Raw genomic sequence first — 16481 nt, 5'->3', positions numbered from 1 at the left:
TGTTATCTTACTTTTTCATACGAAAGATTTATTTATTATTGCCGTTTGAGATTGTAAGGAGTATTATCTAATTGTATGAAGTATATTTTATCTATTATTTATTTAATTCATACCGATTTATACATTATTGTTTTAGATTAAACAACAAAAATTCCGCAGATTCTCCTTTGTATTGACAATTATTTAAATTTTTATTCGTCAGTCAAAAATACCTACAATATTTTTCTATAATTCTTGGAATATAATAATTTTTTATTAATTAATTTGATACAAATTATTAATTAGTATTTATTTAATTCATAACGATTTAACGTTATTTTTAGATTTAACGATAAAAATGCGGCAGAGTATCCTTTGCATTGACAACTATTCAAATTTTAATTCGTCAGTTATAGAACTCTACATTATTTTAATTATTGAACTTATCGGATATCTTCAAATAGTTAATTAATTAATGTCACGACCTAAAATCCGACTAGCCGTGATGGCACCTAATCTCACCCGCTAGGTAAACCAAATAACAACAATACGATTCAATTAATATTTAACTGACTCTAATACACTCCCCAAGGACTGGTAGTACAAATCATGAGCTTCTAAGATTTGAATTTACAAAGCTGGTGTGAAATAAAATACATTATTTGTTTGAAATATACATGAATAGATTACTAGTTCTAAAGCTACCAAGAACAAGAGGCAGCTGCGATTGGATCGCAGGTACATCTTCAATGCTAGCTTCCACCATGCACAACAATATCAGCATCCAAAATCTACATGTAGGTGCAGAAGTGTAGTATGAGTACAACCGACCCCATGTACTCAATAAGTAACAAACCTAACCTTAGGTTGAAAGTAGTGACGAGCTGGAACAAAGGTCAGGGTCCACACCAATATCCAGTAACATCTCATAACAATAAAATTAAGGCAATACAAAGAATAACTAAATAATAAAATGCTCAGTCGTTCACAGTTTCCGAATAAATAAATATTTTCTTTTCAAGTATAATAGTAAAACTCAATTCTTTTCACTGAAATCACCAAAATATGAGTAAGTCTGAAAACTTTGATTTTTCCCAAAACCTTTCTTTCAATAAATAAGATGTTTCATTTTTCTTTCCAGATAGCCAGTGTAAAACCAATGCATCATTATGCCCATATGTCAACATGTGTGAGAAGTCATGAATGACGTGATACGGTACAACATGAGGAAAATACATCTCTATGCCTGTATGTCATGTGTGCATGTCAATGCAATGTATCTCAGAGATAAACTCATGTACTCACACTCTCAGAGTACTCAATCTCACTTTCTCACACATTCCACTCATTATGCTCAATCACTCGGTACTGTATATGGCCAATCCGGCCCAGGGAAGATCCATCTCGGAATATACACATCAACTGATCATTAGGCACTCAGTACCAAGTAGGGCCAATCCAGCCCATGGAGAAGATCCATCTCCAGGTATATAATGCTTCGGACAAGATCCATGTCCAGGGAAGATCCATCCCTCAATATAAATGAATCGGACAAGATCCATGTCTAGGGAAGATCCATCCCTCAATATAAATCAACCGCGCTCACTGGGGGTGTATGCAGACTCCAGAGGGGCTCCTTCAGCCCAAGCGCTATAATCCGCACGGACAACTCACGTGCCATAGTATCAATATCAGAATTCGCACGGACAACTCACGTGCTATAGTATCAATACCCTCACAATCAGGCCCTCGGCCTCACTCAGTCATCAATCTCTCCAGTCTCTCTCTCACGGGTTCATAATTTCATGAAACTAGCCCGAAAATAATGTATGATGTATCAATAAATAACAACAGAAACTGAGATATAATATGTAATGAGTGAATATGACTGAGTATGACATTGCAATGTAAGAAAATAACTCAACAACAGTAATGACCTCAGTGGGTCCCAACAAAATAAGCATCTAGCCTAGACATGATTTCTAATACGAATCACAGCTCGATAACTCTAGTACGTAGAGATTTCATGATTATAGATAAGTTCAGGTAAGTACATAGTACCATATAAATAAAGGAGTCACAGTTCACACGGTGCATGCCCACACGCCCGTCACCTAGCATGTGCGTCACCTCAACACCAAATACATAACACGTATAATCAGGGTTTATACCTTCAACTCCAAGATTTGAAAAGTTACTTACCTCAACAAGACGAACCCAACGTCGAGTAAGCTAATCAATACTCAGGAAATTCCATTCCGCGCGTATCCACCTCTGAATACCTTTTTGTCTCCTCAATTCAATGCCAATGATCCAAAACTAAAATTCACACCTTAATGATACTACAACGATCTACTATACTAAGCAATTTCAATCTACAATAGCAGCACCCAATAGGACCAATATTAGTAACCAATTCCATAGTTTAGACTATTTAGACAATTTACCAAATACCTAGTGGGCATACATTTATACATTTCTTAACCATAGAATTAGTTCTTCCAACTACCATCATTTACCAACAATTCATCCCACCATCATTCTTTAACAACTTATAATCCTAACATCATACGTGTGACCAACCATTCTCACCCAACCAATAAAAATTTCATCAAATAATCACCTTTCAATTTCTACAATGGTTATGTATTTAAATTGGGAACTTATAGCTTCCAATCACCATACCATAAGTTTTAACACATATTTCATATATAAATAATCACCATAGATTAGTCAGAGATGGTAGACATACCTCTTATAGCGAAACTCTTGAGAATCCCAACTTGTAGTGTTCTTGACCAATTTGGAAATTTAAATAGAAATCTATGGATATTCAAGATTAATCCTTGTTAATACAAGTGTTTAGGAGTAGTAATCAACTCAAAATTACTCCAAAAATATTACCTTGGTTCATGGGAGGGAGGTGTTGGACGGATTCCCCTTGATATGCAAGCTCTAGCTCAAAGAAATAACTTAGCTCTATCTCTCTACTGGCCTTGGGGGGGGGGGGGAGGCTTGGGGTTATTTAATGAGTTCCTACGTGCGCGGCCGCGCACCTGAGGCAGAAACTCTCAAATATGCGCGGCCGCGCATATGACACATGGCTAGTCAAATGGCCATAACTTTCTGTACACATATCCAAATGACAAACGGTTTGATACGTTGGAAATTAGACTCAAAGAGCTTTAATTTGATAGGTTATACACCACATAACTGTTCATATCGTGAGAGTTATGCTTGTTTGAAATTAGATCTAGTGCGACTTCACTTGAAACTTTATCCCATCATATAATTTTCAACTTGACTTAGCCTTAGGGCTTTTTCTTAGACCATAAACCATTCTTAATGCACCTCATACATGTATTATCATGATCAATTGATATCATTCAAATTATCAGTCTTGTTCATACCTGAATTAATATAATTAGCACCCGCCAATCTTCTTAATGGTCTTAAAACACTTCGAAATTTTTCGGAGTGTTACAATTAATTAGATACAAAGTATTATTTATCATTTAATAAATTCATACATTTTTGTACGTTTGTTTTTCGAATTTCATGATAAAAAATTGACGGAGTATCTTCCGTATTGCCAACTATTCAATTTTTATTTAACAGTCAAAGAATCCTAAAGTATGTTATTGGTTTAACTTATATGGCGGGCAAAGTAGGAATCAAAATACTACTTTTCTGGCTGGCAAATAAATAAAGTAGTCAGCATTTAACAAATAATTAAACAATATTCAACAAAATAAATAAATAATAAAATTTTGTTAGCTAAATTTCAAATAATCGGCAAAATTGACAAATACCAACAAATATCCAAATTATACAAAAATTATCACTGTTCCTAATAATTTTACGGAATTAAAATAAAAACAAACCCAAAATCTATTATATAATTACTACAACTTACAAAAGAAAAAAAAGTTGCACAAAAGATCTGAAATAAAGTGCGCAATAGTTAATACACATGTAATACACATAATGTAAATAATTAATAGGGAGAAAAGTGTTAAGAAATATCTAATTTTTAAAAGTTTGAATGGCAATATGGACTACCATTTCTCGAAATTCGACCACCAACTTTATTCTAAGACCTTCAATCTTTGAAAAAATAAAATTCACACTTTTTTGTGGGACCTATGTGGGCTCAAATGGAGGAAAAGAAATTTAAAAATGGGGGAGGGAACCGTCGACGTGTGTGGGAAAGAAGGGGGTTTTATCTTTCGCTATACATGACCGGTTTCAAATTAAGGTATATACATGCGTTATACGCTAACGGGTAACTGGTGGTTAACGTATAACGCCCGTAAAATATATGCTATATATAAAATGGTACTTAATTTTTTTAGGGACTTATGTTGGTCCCTTGAGTCCAAAAATTTATTACTCAGGTTCCGGACTCTCGTGTGAGATACATAAAACCGAAACTAATTTATAATTTTTGGGAGCGGCTAATAATATACATTTCTCTTAAAAAATTCCTTTCTTACTTACTGCCACTCCTGTAAAAAGATTTATCCTTCCGTCTATATTTGACTAAGTACATAATATACCGAAATAAAAAAAGAAAATTATTTGAAATTTATTTTTTTAAATATATTAAAATATTTTTGTGGCTATAAAATATATTATCAAAAGCAAAAAGTAAAATTTAAAGTTAAAATTATTTGCAAATATTAATGTAGTATCACTATTTTTTAAACAGAGTGTCACATAAAAAAAGTGTCATTGAAGTGTCACATAAAAACGAAAAAGTGACACATAAAAACGAAGGAATACTAAGTAATAAAATATAACTCGGGTATGAAATTTCCTTCATGCATTGTATAAAAAACAAAAGAGATGGAAAAAAAACAGAAAAAAGAAAAACTCAAATTCGAGGTAAACATCAAGTATGAATAATTTGTTTTTCGGGGTAACGCTACCTCTTGGACTCGGATATAGATTTGCTGCACAAATAAGCTTACCGCATTAGACAGTTCCGTTCTCTCTCTGCAGATTCGAGTTGCGCTATTTTCTCTATCCCGTTGCTTGACTCTGAAACTTTCTATTACAGTTACAGGTAAAAAGCTTCCTCGTTATCCCATAATTTCATCAGATTATATTAAGATCTGTATATATTCGTCCTCAAAACCATAATTTTACTTTTGCTTTTTTTCCTCCTTTGATTTATTCTTTTTCGGGTCGACCCGGTTTGTGATCCAAGGAAAAATGCTAGATCTATCAAGCTTACGTTTGTATTTTTGTTTTTTATATTTTTGGACTCCGATTCTTCTGTGTGTAATTTGGGTTTCATCCATCCATGATTTGTTTTTTTTACCCATCTGAATTTTGTTAATTTTGGAGAGATTCTTGTGTGTTTTCGTGCTACTTGATTAATTGTAAGCTAAAAAGATGATATGTTTTCCCAATCAGCCTAAGCCTCAGTGGCCTGAGTTATTTGATATCTGTGCTAGTGGGAGGTATAGGTAAAGTTACTCAATGGAATAGTTGAGATGGGCGCAAGCTGGACCACACAACACCGTCATAAAAAGATCAATTTTTTCCCTAATATAGGAAGCTAAGAAAATATTTCCCGTTGGTCCAATAGTACACTAAAAGATAGTTATAGGAGATCCACAAATATATAAGATCATATTTATTTTTAACATTTGTTTTAGATTCAAAAATTTGTTTATGAATGTCTGGATGAGTTAAATATAATTTTTTGCTTGTTAGGCATTGTTCTCCTATGTGTGTTTTGAATATATGCACATCCTTTTTCTTTGGGTGCTTCTTTAGAACGATGTGATATCTTTTGAGCCCCCGGGGCTTTGGTCTAGTGGTAAGAGCACAACACGTGATGTGTAGGTTAGGTGCACCGCTCACGTCACAGGTTTGAACCTGCCACAAGGGTAGAGTGGTGGACCCATTATCCACAGGTTTCAAATTGCGCCATAGCCCTCAGAGATATCTTGGTTAGTAGAAAAAGAAAGTGTGATATCTTTTGTGGACAGTAGTCACTTTATGGAAAGGAGTTTTGGGGAAATCTATATTGTCCTTTATATGGAAGTAGCCTGATAACTTTAGTAGATATTTCACAGTTAAAATATATCTGGTAGTATTAGACTAGTTTAGGGTAGGGTATATGATTTTAGTCTTTTCATCTCAATGGATTACCTTTGCTGGAATTCTAAAAAAAAATGTTAGTCCGCATCGTGCGGACATTGAATCATTCATGGTACAAGTATGTGAATAAAGAAGCCAACTCGAAAATTTGGTACTGATAATAGGAATCCGGGTTGAGGTAGTCTTTCTAATTTTCACTAGGACAGTGTCACGTTGGGTTAATGGAGAGGATTTTGATTGACCTTAATATGGAACCTAGAGTGTTTAAGTTTAACCAATATGCTCACTATAAAGTTTTGATTTGCGATATGGAAAGCATTGAAAGTTATTCTTGCGAATCACTTATGATGTATATGAATAGTTTGTATAGTTGCTTGAATTGTGTGTATGATCAATTAAACTGACATTTAAAAAAATCAACTGACCAATAAATTATAGGAGCTGAGAGACATTGTGTAGCGGCAAAGGGAAGATGCCTGCAGAGAAGATTGAAACGGGTCACAATGACATAGTTCATGATGTTTCCATGGACTATTATGGGAAACGTGTGGCCACAGCATCATCTGATATGACCATAAAAATAGTTGGAGTCAGCAACAACTCAACTTCACAGCACCTTGCCACTCTGAGTGGCCATACTGGTCCTGTTTGGCAAGTTGCTTGGGCACACCCAAAATTTGGTTCAATCCTTGCTTCCTGCTCCTATGATGGAAAAGTTGTAATCTGGAAGGAAGGCAATCAAAATGAGTGGACACAAGCTCATGTTTTTAGCGACCATAAATCATCGGTTAACTCTATTTCATGGGCTCCTCATGAACTTGGGCTTTGCTTGGCTTGTGGTTCTTCTGATGGTAGTATCTCAGTTCACACTGCTAGGTCAGATGGTCTTTGGGACACTACAAAAATTGACCAAGCCCATCCAGTTGGGGTAACAGCAGTCTCGTGGGCGCCATCAATGACTCCTGGTGCGTTAGTTGGTTCAGGTGTTCTTGAACCTGTTCAGAAGCTGGCATCCGGTGGCTGTGATAACACCGTGAAGGTTTGGAAGTTATATAATGGTGTTTGGAAGATGGACTGCTTCCCTGCACTACAGATGCACACTAACTGGGTGCGGGATGTAGCCTGGGCACCGAACTTGGGACTTCCTAAATCGACAATTGCTAGTGCTTCAGAGGATGGTACAGTTGTCATATGGACTGTGGCGAAGGAGGGAGATCAGTGGGAGGGAAAGGTTCTTAAAGACTTCAAGACTCCTGTTTGGAGGGTTTCATGGTCTCTAACCGGAAACTTGTTGGCAGTGGCGGCTGGGGACAACAATGTTACATTGTGGAAAGAAGCAGTTGATGGGGAGTGGCAACAGGTCACTTCTGTCGACCAATAGAATCGAAGTAAAAATATTTACTAGCTCAAGTGAGAACTAGCCTTTTGGTTTAAGTTTTCTCTATTTGGTTTTACTTTATCCTTTTGTTTGTATTTGGTACATGTGATGATCAATCTGCTAAAGCTAAGGGAGTTGCAAAAAGTTAGTTATATACCTTATTTTTAGTTTTGGCCAGTGCTGGTATGTCCTATGTTATATTGCTTTCTGAATACGCTCCTAGAGGAATTTTTATTCCTCTGCCCCTTGTTGATTGAATTAGTCCGGACTTATATTTGCACTAAATCAGAATCTAGGTTTTATTTGCTGAATTTTCTTTTTCCCCCATGAATTTCACTTTTATTGCACATAAATGACATAATTATGAATGATGGCATTCTTTGATATTACTGTTTATTTATGAAAACCAAAAGTGCTTATAAGTCAAAATCAAGCATAAGCCATAAGTTGGTTACTCGGGCTTTTCATCTTAAGAGCACTTTTGGTTTGACTAATATTTTTATTATTTTATTTCTAATATTTTTTTTGTAATCCTTCAAATAATATTCTGAAAACAAAATCCTTAATTCCTCTTCATATCATTTTTGTTGGTCGTCAATTTACATGTTTTAAATTATTTTGAGGACGTTTCAATCATTTTAACGGAAACAATGTTTGTTAGATTTTTATTTAATCAAACGCATTATTAACATTCAGAGTTTTCAACTTGTAAGAAGTAACACGTGTGCTTACATCATTGTATCTTCTCTCTTCTACAACATTTGCTGTGGTTCCACTTGCAGACGCGTTTGTACCACAGAATCATCCGACTTTTACAGTTCAGTTATGGGTCCCCTAGAGCTGATACTTACCGGCATTTTGTATTTGTATCAAATCAAGTAATTTAATTTTAACATTAAAAATTTAATCCGAGAATATATATCATTTTGACTATGGATAAGTGACAATTATGTGTATGAAAGGCGTATATGTGTTGCATTTATTAAATTAGTGTATAGTGACGGAGACAGAATTTTCACCGAGCGAATTCAAAATATAAAAAAAATAAGCAAGTGAAGAGTTAAATGGATTCAACATCTAATATATACTATATACATTAAAGAAATTTCACCGCCAACCTCTTTCCCCTAATTTCGGCTCTGATTATTAACATCAGTGGTGAATAAATAAGTTATTTACCCACGAAGAGATTCATTTCTATATGATAATCTGGTTATATTCTTCAAGCTTCTTGTGAAAGTGACAAGGATTATATTAAGACACGTGATCAATAAGTTAGCATATTTTATGGAATTTTACGTAGCAAGAATTATAAAGAAACACGGAACTCGCACATGAAAATTTGGTACACAACCGTAGTCATGTGGACGGTCGAGGAATATTGTCGTTGATAAATTATCCACTCCAACCAATTAAACTTTGCCATTTATAAAGTTGTCCCTTTTGGAAATTGCAGTAGCAGTTTGATGAATTTGGTATCATTTTAAGAACCCAAAAAAGGAATTTTCTCAAAAGACGAATTTACTAGAACAGTAGTTGCTTAGATAATTCCAATTTGTTGTGCTTTTTAGAATTGAAACAAGAAAATGGGAGCATGTGGATCAAAAGCTAGAAGGTGCATTGGAATGAGTGATCTTCATAGGAAGAAACATCAAGGAGGGAGGAACTCTGTATCTCACAAGCTCAATAAGATTGAACCCTCTGCTTCTAAGAATATTTCTTGCTCCAGTTCTTTATCCAAAGGTATAATTCTTAGCTGATTTCTCTTCCTATCTGTCTAAGCTGCTTTAGGGGCTGAGTTATTTGGTACCGGTTGTCTAAATTTTGGTGGCAGAGTTATCTGATACTAGGTATCTAACTGGTGAGAGGTAGCAAGTACCTCATGGAATGTGGTGAGATGGATGAATTCCCTCCACATTTGTGAATTTGGATTAGTCGGAATATTTATACCCCCAAAAAGGTAGCAAATTCCCAGTAGAATAGTCGAGGCGGCTCAAGTTGGACTGACAAATTATTTTAAGAAAGGAAAACGATTAGCTGATTTCCTTCTCAAGCCATCATCTATATTGATTGTGATTCTGTTGTTGCACTAAAGCATTGTCTTTTTTTTTTTCTTAGCTTAAAGATGAGTTAATAACAATATAGGATTAGTTTTGATCATGAAACATTTGACTACTATGTTGAATTCTGCTTCTATTTGTTGACTACATGTTAGATTTCTTACTTTTTGCTTTTAATATATGCTTGCCTATTGAAATGTCTCGACTGTTTTGGTAAAATTATGAAGCTGGAACATAGACAAAAGCACAGTGTTCTTTTCATACTTTTGGATTATAGCTTCCCCTCGGCAAATTTTGTAGGACTGGCTAGATTGGAATATGACTCCAAGTGTTTTATTTGGCCTAAACAGGAAATGGAGAATTTGACCCAGAGGTGATGATTGAATCGGAAAGTAGCAATGATTTTCATAGCGCGCAAGATGGTAATTCATCTGAGTAAATAAACATTCTTAGTCGTTGTTTTAATGTCTTTCATGAATTTGACGCACATGATGTCTCCTTGTGTTACATCCCTCGTCATTTCTTTCACTTGTAAAAACATAGAAATTGATGGGCAGGATAAGTGATCAATGCTTTCTGTAACTTCAAAACTTGCAGTGTTTTCACAGAGTGGCAGTGGATCTTTTTCAACTGCGATTTCTCCAAGGTTTTATGATACTGTTTGTTGCAACAGTAATGCGGCTTTTGACTCTGCAGTAAAACATGAACAATCATTTGCAAATGCAGAACCAAATATTATCAGAGATGACTATGGTTTCACTCTTGACAAAGTGTCTAGCAGAAACATGGACAGAAATGCTGCGAGAGCTGAAGGAGTTAGGCTTGAAAAGAGAAAATCTGCAATCCCAAGCTCACCAGGCACCAGAAGGAAATCATCTCTAACCAAAATATTATCTTTTAAACGGAGAGAAGCCTATTCAAATTCTGCATCGTGTAAGTGTTTTTACCTTATATTTTTTGTTAATTCCCGGCCCTAGCCTGTAATTGATTACTTTTCTTTGCATATACGGCATTGAAGCTGAAGTTGCTTTATGAATAGTTTCAAGAAGGAAATTTTATCTTGAATTTTATGCTATAGTATATTAAGCCAGTTGACGTCAATATTACATTACGGATGTAATTAAAAGGCTAAAAAAGTTTGGACAAATGGAAAAGTAGATAGTACACTCTTATGTCATCTTGAATAGATCGATACTTAGTAATCTGCAGATAACAGTTGTTTCCTTGCTAAGCATATGTAATTCATAGGCTGCACCTGACACATTGACTATTTCTATCAATACCTATTATTAACATTTCTGCTTTTGCATCTTCAGTGTCGTCAAAGGCCTCTCTGCGAAGACTGGTCGCTGGTTCTCAAGTTCCATGCAGCCCGCGGCGGACTAAACTGCCCAACTCTTGGTCATCAATTGAGCCAAATACTTTCAGAGTTCGTGGTAAAAGATACATTAGGTAAGATAATACCACTATTTGATGAACCAGATTTGTTAAATGAGATTTTATAACACATAGTCCAACTCTACTGTATTTTTAACTCTAATCAAATTTCTTTGGTTACTTCTGTTCAAAAATATCAAGTTTAACCCCTCTAAATTGTTTGGCAGGGACAAGAAGAAAGAGTTTGCTCCAAACCATGCTGCATTTTATCCTTTTGGGGTTGATGTATTCTTATCACCACGTAAAATTGATCACATTGCACGTTTTGTGGAACTTCCAGCCGTTGATTCATCTGGAGTAGTTCCTCCAATCCTTGTAGTAAATCTTCAGGTGTGTCCTTACTTCTCTAACACTTTATATATATCATTATTCTTTTGTTGAACAACTTGTCAAACAATGTCCATTCCGGCGGCATATGCGGAAATTTACACAAGCGGAGTAGGTCTATAATTACAATTCGACTTGTAAAGTCAGTTTAGGTACGAAACTTTGTTGATTTTAAGGCGTTACTTCTTTTACCAAATTAATATACACTTAGTATTTTCAAGTGGTTGAGTTGGTAAACAGATCATCGAGCAAACTGCCTCATACATTTTGTTCCTGAATCAAAATATTAGACTGAATACTTATGCCAAGGTCAAGCTTTTAGAACAAGACAAGTGAAGATGCAGCAGAGAAGAAATGATTGACTGTTTTTCATTTCAGTTTTTTGGCACTAAATGGTTGATTGTTTTATCATCTCAGATACCATCGTACCCTCCCACAATCTTCCAAAATGAACACAACGGGGAAGGCATGAGTTTTGTTTTCTACTTCAAGCTCTCAGAAAATTACTCAAAAGAACTTCCAGTCCATTTTCAAGAGAATATCCAGGTACAGTCGTGCATTTCGCTTAAAAAATATACACTTAATGATTTTGGCAATTCTGAATAAATTCCCGACTAACTATTCTTTTGCTTGCTATCTGCATGACAGAGGTTAATTCGTGGTGAAATAGAGAAGATCAGAGGTTTTCCTGTAGATAAAAATGTAACCTTCCGGGACAGATTGAAATTCTTGGCACGAGTTGTAAACATAGAGGATCTTCAGTTAAGTGCAGCTGAGCAAAAGCTCATGAACGCTTACAATGAAAAGCCTGTGCTCTCACGTCCTCAACACGAATTTTATTTGGTAAAATTAAACTAAGAAACTTTTTTGCATAGAGCATTTGTTTCTTCCGATTTTGTTGTCTCCAAGCTCTCTGGATATATATGAAATATCTTAAACATTATCTTACGTTATACTCTAGGTCCATTCATACTCCTGCCGTTAACAGATAGTAAGTCTCATATTTGCCCTTGACCCAAACGGAGCTCCAATCTGAAGTATAGCGGAGGGTAATTTTAAATCATAGTCAAGACTAGAGAGATAAATTTGGATATTTTTCCCGAAATATGTTGACACGTGGAAATCACCAAGTCCATATTGGAGCTCCGTCAAGGACAAGGACAAGCAAATATGCGACGATTTTGTATAGAAGATGAGACCTTTTCCCTTTATTTTTTGGGGATTGAGCATGTATCCCTGACGTTCCTACTGAAATCTTTTGTCGTGGTTACTTGCAGGGAAAAAACTATTTTGAGATTGATTTTGACATTCATAGATTCAGTTATATTGCCAGAAAAGGATTGGAATCTTGTAAAGACAGATTAAAGAAGTTTGTCCTTGATTTTGGTCTGACAATTCAGGTAGCTGTTAGCAATCCCGAGGATGATTGAAGTTGCTCAACAAGACTTAAATCTAATATGCCGTGTAAATTTGGTGCAGGGAAACAAGGCAGAGGACTTGCCAGAAAATATGTTATGCTGTATTAGATTGAAAGAGATAGATTACACCAATTATCAGCAGCTAGGCTTCTGAATTAAGTACACGGCTCGACATGGTGAACCTATATGACAGGTCGAAAAAACTACTCATTACTCCAAAGGAACTTAAACTCTCTTTCCTTATGTTTGACTTAATTACAAAATAAGGTCTTAGTTTATTCTGTTAAGTGCATTGGTATAAATAAAACTCGAGTAAAAGAGAATTTTCTTCAGCACTTGGTCCTATGAATTTCTGAATTAAGTTGTGTTGGTCAAGTGGATTCAAGTCTCTTCACAGCCGGAGTAAGAAAGATTCAAGATGCACTTGGGGGTGTGTATGCTTTTACGTGTGATCTCTCTCGCTTTCTCTAGGCATATAGATGACTATGGTTTCACTCTTGTGAGTTTAAATCTTTTCTTCGGTTTGCTTTGCAGGGCATTTCATTCTTGAAACCTTTACTTTGGCTATAATAAGAAGGAAATAGAAAATCTCTTACGGTTACTATTAGAAGTTAGAGCATAAGCTGAGGAACTCGAAACAGGCTCCTAGCAATAGGGGTAAAGGGAATTGGCAAAGCAAAAGAGTCCTCTTAACATTTATTCCAACTCGCGAAATTGTAACACCATGTATATCAATAGTCAATAATCAAGGTATACATCTAAAAGTGGAGGAAAATCCATTAGCATTTGCTTGTCGCGAGCCAAGATGGTGTCCACGAACGAATCCACAGCAGAGGAACAAGTGGCTTCTTCAACAGATTGGTTTTCCTCAACTTCAGTCACTTCCCCACAAGTAGGATTGTCCTTGTGAACTGAATTTGACAGATCCTTTGACAAATATATCCCAGCTTGGAGTTGGTATTCCTGTTTTTGTTCTGTATCTGTGGATGTACACAGATCTCCAAATACAAACTCGTTCCAAGTAGATGTTGACGAAGAAGATGCCGTGGTATGAACCTGATAGGATTAATTTTACGTATAGTCACTCAACTTTCTCTACTATAACAGTTAAGTACCACTATAATAGTAAAGTCACCAAAGTATTTTTGTCATATTAAAGTAATTGATCTTAACCCATTATAACTGGAAAGATACTAAATTTTATCCACTATAACGACAAAACATATCCATCAATGTGACTTTACTATTATTGTGGGCAAAGTTTTGTGGATTTACGATTATAGTGTATAAAGATTAGTTACTTTTTACTGTTTTAGAGGGTTTTTTTCAATGATCATACGTGAAATTAACTTGAACCTGAGATTGCACGGAAGCGTAAGAAGACGATGAGCTGAATACTGTTGGGTTAAAATAAGTTGCTGATGAAATCAAGGGGGAGACTTCACTAAAACTGTGTGTTTGAAGAGTCTCCTCATGGATGACTTGATACTGAGCCTTAGGATCCCATGTGTATTTTTGAGTGGAGTAGTTTTCTCGTAATGAGAATGGAAGTTGCTTTGATATTTCAGTAGTATTGTTGGGCAAACAGATATGATTTCTTGCATTTTGAATTGGGAGACCACTGATTTTTCCATACTCAGCAAAGACTTGAGCAAATGGTTTATGTGTTACAGGGTCAATTCCCATGTTCACAAGCTTTTTCTTCAGTTTTGTGTTCCAATAATTTTTGACATCATTGTCTGTTCTCCCAGGTAATTGCTTTGCTATTAAAGACCACCTGATAAATACAAACCACAAGTTGTTAGTGATCAAGCTTTCCCCATAGAAATATTTTCCTAAAAATATTTTTAGATGTTTGGTTGTAATAACATTTTCCACCAAAAGAGGGACAATGACTTCCCTCACTTTTGCGTGAAAGTCATCATTTTCCTTCATAATTATATGAACTCTTAACTTCATATTAGTTCTTAAACCAACACTGACATTATTATTAATTCTTAATACTTCATTAGAATCGCTATCCAGTTTGCTAATAATATTATCAATCTTAAATAAATATTTTTTTCGTAATATGTTTCTCTCTTCAATCAAACACTGAAAATATTTTCCACAAAATAAGTCCTTTTTCGAAACAATTTTCTGTAGAATAACTTCTGTCAACCAAACACACCAAATTATTTACTTGCGAACCAAGGAAGATTATGATTTTAAAAAAAAACAAAAAAAAAAAACTAACCTGCTACCAATGGTTTTGTGAAGCTCAATGATGCACTCTTCTTCTTGAGGTGTGAAGTTGTCATGCTTAAGATCAGGACGTAGATAATTGGTCCATCTGAGCCTACAGCTTTTTCCACACCTATTCAGACCTTCAAATTCATCCAATAAATTTTGTACCAATTATCATTTTTGAGTAGATATATATGATCGACAAATAGAGATAAATTCGGAGTGTCCAAGTATGACTTCGAAATTTAGTATTTTGTTGAAATTTTCGTTATATTCACATACATATTTATATATTTCCGTGTAAAAATACTGATTTAGTAATGGAATATTTATTACATTGATCAAACCTGCTTTCTGAGGGACCAAGGTCCAGTTGCCAATTCCATGACTGGCTACATAAGCAAGAATTTTTGCATCTTCCTCAGCAGTCCAAGGGCCTCTTTTCACATTTGCTTTATCACAACAAGGAGGCCTTCCCATTATCAGACGATAAACAAAATCAAGATTTGCAAGTACCAAAGAGAGACAGAGAAAGCTGAAGGATAATAATAATAATAATAAGAGAGACAAAGAAGAAGAATAATAACAATGATAATAGAGAGATTGTTTGATATAATGGTAATGCAATTTTCATTAGCACTGAAAGCACGTTTGGAGAGGGGGGAGAGTATTAAACTAAAAAAAGGCATGAAATGCATGTAATTTGGCTCCCTTTTAGCAACATTTGCATGATTCTGCTCAAGAAAACTTTTTGACGTGACTTCCAAAATAATGCATGCTCTCTCTCTCTCACAGTCGACCCAAGAGAATAATAATGGAGTTTAAGTTATATTACCTAACAAGTGTCTATATTTTGTACAAAATATCAATGCAATATGATCAGTCACGTTATCTAGGTTAGACTTGATTCTAAAAGTTACCTGATGTTGTAACTTGTAAGTCAATTTGATATGATAATGTAAGAGTTTTTTATGATATTAATGCATAGAACATAAATTCATAATAATTGAACTTTTTTGGTTTAGCTGATTCCCTTTGGCCAGAAATCACATTGAAGCAATAACTCTTCGCCGATCCATATTCAAATCCGAATCTGTTATAACTAGAGCCACAATACAAATTGAGTCAGCATGACATTTTCTTCAAGAGTTTTTTACATTTTGGCTTAGCATGATTTTCTTTTCATCCAAAATACTACTATACAAGGCAGTGAAGCGGAGTTGTAAAATAATTAATAAGAAAAAGAAAATGTCAAATTGTGTTACTCGCTTTAGTGATCCCAAGTAGGATTCAACTTGCTCTCAATGATTTTTTCTTTGATAACATAAATAATATTATTAACCGAAGGGGAGAACTCCATATATAGTTAGTTGTATATAAAAAAGAAAAAGAGAACCTACACCAAATTTTTATGATTTTCCTACAAAAAAACTCAATCATCTATACATATAGGCACCTTGTAAGTATACCAAAAAGAAACATAGGTGATCTTCCTCTTCCTTCAATTTTCCGCTGTTAAAATCACTTCCCTCGTTGCCAGCC

General features: G+C 35.0%; 3 protein-coding genes across 9 annotated transcripts; 2 read left to right on the top strand and 1 right to left on the bottom strand.

The window, feature by feature from the left end:
- The first annotated feature begins 4800 nt into the window (after nucleotides 1-4800).
- LOC107767407 (protein transport protein SEC13 homolog B-like) lies at nucleotides 4801-7782 on the top strand. The gene is made up of 2 exons (XM_016586414.2): nucleotides 4801-5047; nucleotides 6532-7782. The coding sequence occupies exon 2, from the start codon at nucleotides 6566-6568 to the stop codon at nucleotides 7472-7474; it is 909 nt and encodes a 302-aa protein (XP_016441900.2). The 5' UTR covers nucleotides 4801-5047; nucleotides 6532-6565; the 3' UTR covers nucleotides 7475-7782.
- A 1110-nt stretch (nucleotides 7783-8892) lies between these two features.
- LOC107767408 (uncharacterized) lies at nucleotides 8893-14525 on the top strand. Of its 7 annotated transcripts, XR_012698720.1 has the most exons (11): nucleotides 8893-9214; nucleotides 9882-9953; nucleotides 10129-10464; nucleotides 10848-10983; nucleotides 11136-11298; nucleotides 11713-11841; nucleotides 11944-12138; nucleotides 12573-12695; nucleotides 12775-13143; nucleotides 13248-13761; nucleotides 14030-14349. XR_012698720.1 is itself a non-coding variant. In XM_016586416.2 (10 exons), exons 1-9 carry the CDS (start codon nucleotides 9058-9060, stop codon nucleotides 12865-12867), a joined length of 1404 nt encoding a protein of 467 aa, XP_016441902.1. In that variant the 5' UTR covers nucleotides 8893-9057; the 3' UTR covers nucleotides 12868-12906; nucleotides 13248-14525. The 7 variants fall into 7 exon arrangements, 4 of the variants coding, with proteins under 4 accessions (XP_016441902.1, XP_016441903.1, XP_016441901.1 ...); XR_012698722.1 differs by lacking the exon at nucleotides 14030-14349 and having other exon boundaries at nucleotides 11944-12056; nucleotides 13248-13789; XR_012698719.1 differs by lacking the exon at nucleotides 14030-14349 and having other exon boundaries at nucleotides 13248-13789.
- Nucleotides 14040-15419, bottom strand: LOC107767410 (transcription factor MYB35). Its single transcript, XM_016586419.2, has 3 exons — nucleotides 15287-15419; nucleotides 14950-15079; nucleotides 14040-14490 (listed from the first exon to the last, which is right to left on the bottom strand). The coding sequence occupies exons 1-3, from the start codon at nucleotides 15417-15419 to the stop codon at nucleotides 14040-14042; spliced, it is 714 nt and encodes a 237-aa protein (XP_016441905.2).
- Between the last annotated feature and the right edge of the window lie 1062 nt (nucleotides 15420-16481).

The sequence above is a fragment of the Nicotiana tabacum genome, chromosome 14 (assembly GCF_000715075.1).
Source record: "Nicotiana tabacum cultivar K326 chromosome 14, ASM71507v2, whole genome shotgun sequence".
In the NCBI taxonomy this organism is placed as follows: domain Eukaryota; kingdom Viridiplantae; phylum Streptophyta; class Magnoliopsida; order Solanales; family Solanaceae; genus Nicotiana; species Nicotiana tabacum.
This window is presented reverse-complemented; position numbering and strand designations above follow the sequence as displayed.